The 5828-nt window shown below is 50.5% G+C and overlaps 1 protein-coding gene across 1 annotated transcript in view; it reads right to left on the bottom strand.

Annotated features, from left to right (window-relative positions):
- The window catches only part of TGM5 (transglutaminase 5), a 29659-nt gene extending 25234 nt beyond the window's left edge, over positions 1-4425 (bottom strand). The window contains exons 1-3 of the mRNA XM_004709477.3: positions 4122-4425; positions 3769-4014; positions 1787-1905 (exon numbers count right to left, since the gene is read on the bottom strand). Coding sequence (XP_004709534.3) covers positions 1787-1905; positions 3769-4014; positions 4122-4425 — 669 coding nt within the window. The remainder of the gene's footprint in view (positions 1-1786; positions 1906-3768; positions 4015-4121) is intronic.
- Positions 4426-5828: the final 1403 nt, after the last annotated feature.

Consider the following 5828-nt stretch of genomic DNA (forward strand, 5'->3'; position numbering starts at 1 on the left):
CTATATCTTTTGATAGCTGGGCACCATCAGCTTTTTTCACCACATTTGCTTATGCACCCATTTGTCTTCAGTGATTGTGTCGGGAAGGTGAGAATCATGGAATGCCAGTTTAATAGAACAAAGTATTCTTGCATTGAGGGAGTATTTGAGTGGAAACTCCAGCCTCTGGCAAGGCACATAAGACCCTCCCTGATGAGGCCACCCCTTACTCTCCATCCTCTTGTCTCAATGACCCCCAAGATCCTTGTTCCCGCAGTGTCAGACCCCTTGTAACTCTGGTGGCAGGCCATACCATTTCTCCTCTTGTGTCTTTGCCGGAGTCTTCCCTCTATCTGGAATATCTTTCCGTCCTCTCTTCACTTGGGTAGCTCAGTACGGACCCTAATTTCTCTATCAGGAAGTTTTCCCCCAACACCCCAAGATCCAACCAAGGGTTCCCCCCAGACTCCCCAAACCCTCTGTCTGATTCCCTTCTACACTCTGGGATGAAGGACCGTGCTCTATTCATTTCTGTATCTTTAACACCCACTTCCCTGTCTGGTAAGAGCTGCTGTTGTTAGGTCTTCCCCTCCGTTTCTGACCCTCTTCCTGACCGAGCATTCAATATGCACTTACTGAAGAAGAGGGACAGGGAAAGGAAGGAAGCAGGGCTCGGAGCGCAACAACTACCTGCTTCTGGTTGCTGCAGATGACAGCGTGCTCCTGCTGGACACTCATTCTGATCTCTAATCTGTCCATGATGAGGGAACAGTTGGGGATACCAGCTGGGGGCAGTTGAGACGGCTCTGTCTCATCTTGACTAGAGATACTTCTGGGGAGCAGGCTGGGCCTGAAGACCAGGTGAACAGCGTCTTATCGGTCAATTCTGGGAGAAGAACCGTATGGAATGGATGCAAACCACCGGAAGGAGCCCCAGGGCTTCTTAGCCGATCTTCTCCCTCCAGACAGTATTCTGGCGTCAGGGCTCAGCTCAGAGCACCCTCTTTGTGGGCCTAGCTCTGGACTTCCTGGAGTATCTGCTATGAGCCACGACTTAAGTAAGAGGCAGGCTTTTAAAAAGCAGAACTCACAGAGCACGGAGGTTTGGATGGTGTGATTTTAACAAGGAGATGGTATATTTTACAATAAGCAAAGAGAATACAATGCAGAGGAACACACAGCTTAGAGTGGCCTTCAAGTTCTAGTTGCTCATTTTTGGTCATGTTTCTTTGTAAGGTTTTTCTCTTTTTTACACAATTGTGTATTGTTTGTTTATATTGAAAAAAGACATACGGTCCAAACACACAAATAAAAAGGTGATCGTGATTGGGAGGGCAATGCACTGCCACTCATAGCCCTGCGTTTCTGTATGATATTCAGGGGACACGTGATGAGAGAAATCAGGTCTCTTCACTGGGGCAGTGAGGATGAGTAGAGAGAGTAGAATACGGGGTCCCCTGGAAGCACACAGTGAACCAACGTATCAAGCACTGTCATTGTCACTGTCATTGCGGTCCCTTTCATCCTCCCCCTTATACTCAGTGGAGACAGTGAGTGTGCCTTTCTCTGACCTTTTGCCTTAGACCCACCCCGACAATGGCAGCAAAGGGTGGCCCTGGTCACATGCTACCATTGCTTCCCTAGCGCCCGTGGTTGCTTTTCATATCTTCCCAGTCAATTTAGTTACAATTTGCCAGTAGTTCTAGGTGAACTTCAAATACGAGGCACCCTTCCACCACCCTATTCCCACTCCCTTGTCCCCTGGACCCCATGACACGCAAAGGCCATTATCAGGGTTGAAAATCACCTGTCCATAGTTCCAGGGGCATGGATGGATCCAGTTCTTGTTCCCTTGGTAAATGAAGCCATAATCATTCATGACGTACTCCTGCCTGTGAGGCTCACTGTCCAAATAGACAGCATCCGCTAGCAAGGAAAGGGGAGGTCAGAAGGGAGAAAAGTCAGCCTGCCCTTCCTGCCCCAGCGCATCCCCGGAAGGTCCCGTAGAGATCGAGCTCTGGGCCACTCCAAGTGGGAGCTTCGGAAAGACCCACCTTCCGCCACACCCCAACACCATCGACGGGCTCAAAAGGAAAAACCGTCCATTGGTGAGATTTCTTGATTTACAAAATGCATTTAGAGCCCAGCTGAAGGGTTGAGAAACAGGCTCAGAGTGGCTGACTTTCCAAAAGCACATGTCAAACACAGAGCTGCAACTGGCACACAGCCCCCGTGGCTCCGCAGCACATGCCTTTCCTGCTACGCTTACCTGATCCCAGCTGTAAAGAGAAGGAGAATTGGTGTTGACCCAGCCATTGTTTCTGAGGGGAATTTAGACGAAGGGAAGGCATTTAGGATGTGTGTAAATATTTAGATATTATGCTGTCGATCTGGGTTCTGTTTACAAAGCTGAAAAGCCGAAAACAATGTAAATACCTTGTTCCTGGGGATGGGTGGGCACCTTCTTCACAGAATTCTTTACAGTGTCAATAGGATGTGGGAAATGTGTATGCAGAAAGATATATACATAGTATATTAAGTTCAAATCGGTGACAGAATGCTATCTAAAACACGAGCAGACTCTTATTAAAAAGATATATGCGGATTCACAAAGGTTTCGGAAGCTGTAAATAGAAATTATCTGTGAGTATTTGTGTTTCCCTCCCCCTTTTTGTCCACTGCCATTCTCTAGTATTTCTATAATGAATATGTGTTGCTTTTGTGATAGAAAAAGTGTCTTCTTTAAATGAAAAACAAACAAAGGCTCTGAGAGCAGGTATCCTTTTGAGAGGGTCCCTGGGACTTCCTGGAAGCCCTGCCTGACCCTGAGGGACAGTCTCTGTGTCCCTTCTCAGAGGCAGCGTCACACAGGGGACTGGGCAGAGCAGGGCTCCTGGCAGATGGGTATTCTATTGAGGTTTTTGGATCCACGAGGCAGGAAGTTGAAGATTCGTGGTTGAAAACCCACCTTCCTCCTCACAGCTGGGCACAGCAGTGGCCTAAGCTATAGGTGGAGGCTTCCCAAACAATGCCCTGGGTATGAACATGGGGAAGCTGCCAATCCTGACTCTTCCCTCACCCTAGCCCAACTGTGTGTGTGTGTATTTGTGTGTGTGTGTGTGTGTGTGTGTGTGAGAGAGAGAGAGAGAGAGAGAGAGACAGAGAGACAGAGACAGACAGAAAAAGATATCAACTAGTTCTTCTTGGCCCAGAGTGAGCGGCTCCTTCGCCTAGTGGGTGAGAGCTTTGAGCCACTCAGTGACGAAGAAGCGGTAGAGGCTTGGAGGGTCAGTCAGGATTCTACCACCACCCAGCAGGCCACCTCGGACGCTGCTGGAGGAGAAAGTAGGGTGAGGAGGAACGGGAAGGGGGCTATTCTCCATCCAGAGGGAGGCTTTGCTAACTCTGCCTTCTGCCCATTCTCCACCCTCTCTGCCTCCCTGGCTGGCTTGTACTTCATTTCACCAAAGTCATGTATTTATACCTGTCTCTGTGTCTACACAGGCACACACCTGTTCACGGGTCAATTTAGAGGACGATCCTCATGGGACTCAGGTTTCTAAGAACACCCAAGCTGCGTAGCTGAGGGTGGGGATCACCTCCTGCCTTCTTCTTGACACTGCAGAATGGGCACAAAGGGCAGTGTGGGGTGTTTGCTGAGTCCATGGGATGAGGGAGAGGTTTGTGAGTGGCCAGGGAGCAGGGGGTTAGGAATGGTTGAGCCGACTCTCCATGGCAGCACTGACATAGACACAGAGATTCCCCTACCCTATGGACACCCTGCCTTACCTGGGCACCAGGGATTGAAGAGCAGGATGAACTCCCCGATCTGATAGGCTGTGACCGAGCCCTGGAAGGAGTCAATGTGGATCTTCAGAAGATACCGACCCACAGCCGCCACAGGAGGGGCGCAGAGGCTCACCTCCAGGGAGTTGAGCCTGTTGGTCTCCATGGAGGCAATCCACGGGCTGGGGCCGCCACGACTTGCCAGGCTGAACACTGCCCGAGTGCCCTTGGCCAGGTCCGGCAGAGGGCCTGGAAAGATGAGGAACTGAGGGCCATCTCCCAGGGCCCACTACACACACACACACACACACACACACACACACACACACACCCTGTGGGTCAGCTGGCATGCTCACCAGTCTCAGTCACAAAGATGATGTTGTCCAGGCCTGGCTGGAAGCTCCGGTTTCTGAAGTACAAGGTGATATTGAAGGGCTGCCCCCGGCGGACGATGAGGCGGCCAGTGCCGATCTCCTGCGTGTGGTGCTGCAGGTTGTTCCAGGAGCTCTGGAGGTCCGTGATGGCCATCTCCAGCCCTGAGCCCAGGCAGCCCCGAGCAGGACAAAGAGCAGGGGTGTGGAGCTGGTCCAATCTGACTCTTCCCTGACTAGCTGTGCAGACTGAAGGGGACTTTGCCTCTCTGAGCCTCAGTTCCCACATTGCTGAAATTGAACCCATAGCACCAGCTTTATCATTTCTTTTTCAAAGGAGGATTCAATGCCGCGCCAAACCTCTGGCTTCCTCCCTTCTATCCCTGTTTCTCTGACCCTCTGCCCTGACCCCCACCCCCACCCCTCACCCCCACCTGCTCTGAGGGACATGGTTCCCTGCCTCTGTCCAATGCCTCCGCAGGCCTGGCTAGGCATGTTTGCACCTTTCAGTCCAGCATGCACTTGGACATCTGCTCTTTATGACTGAAGTTGTGGTTGTGTGAGGTGCTGGTGGGTCGCTCCCGACTCCTAGCCACCCTGTGTACAACCGACGACATTCTTGCCCGGTCCTGCGCCATTCTCACCATCGTTCTGGCGTTTGAACTCAGGACTCCTTTGCCATCTCCTTTGTCCCATTCCAGCCTCCAGGCATGGCTCCAAGTCTTGGAGTTAATTGTTCCTGGGTAGCTTCTCCCTGAGGGTTTACTATTTCTGGGGTGACTGACCCTGGGTGACCCCTGTTGCTGGTTTAGCTATCTCTCGGTTATCTGTCTAGAGGTTAACCATCCCTGGGCTAGATGTTCCTGGGTCAGCTATGTCTGGGGAAGCTGCTCTTCTTTCAGCCATTTGCTGGCTCTCTGACCACCTCTTACATGATTGTTTGCCACCTCTCCCCTCATGGGCCCCTCTCTTCCAGTCAAACTTTCCCTGAGCAATCAGCACCCCGAGTGTCTGTGTGGTTTGCTGTTGTAGCTCCAGCTCCGGATACTCCAACTACCTAACCAAATCCCACCACTCTTTGAATATTCAAGACCCGCCTCCTGCTTCACTTGATCCACTGACCACTGGCCCGAAGGTGCCTCCCTTATAGGTCACCGTGCTGCTTAACTCACAAGCTGATTCCCATGGCGCACTCGCTTGTTCTTTGATAGCCCCGCACACGTTTATTGAGAGCATGCCCATTGAAGGCTGGGGGTGAGGGGCTCAGTGATTCCTCCTAGTGACCTGTTTCTCTGTCCGTCTCCAACCACTTGATGTAAAGCCAATGAAGACAGAGACCCATCCGCTTTATCTTGATAGTATTTTGATTTTTTAAAAAAAGGCATTTCACAAAACCCAGCATCTTTTTATGATAACAGCCCTCAACAAAGTGGGAAGAGAAGGAAATTGCCCCAGCCTGAGCAGGGCCATCTTAGACAAACGCGTGACTGATGTGCATATCCTTGCTATCCCACAGAGAGCCGTCTAAAGTTGATTGTGACTGAAGTACTTAGGTTAAAAATGTAAAATCCTATTATTTGTTCTCCTTTTTGATTCATTTTAAGGGCTCCGTTTTTAATATTTTCGGCTTTCTTTTTGATTGAGGTGTCTCTGTTTTGTCTAGTCGTTGTTGTTCTTGAGTTTTGCTGTTCT

This window comes from Echinops telfairi, unplaced genomic scaffold, assembly GCF_000313985.2.
Source record: "Echinops telfairi isolate 266 unplaced genomic scaffold, ASM31398v2 ScPeMD7_8;HRSCAF=38, whole genome shotgun sequence".
Taxonomy (NCBI): domain Eukaryota; kingdom Metazoa; phylum Chordata; class Mammalia; order Afrosoricida; family Tenrecidae; genus Echinops; species Echinops telfairi.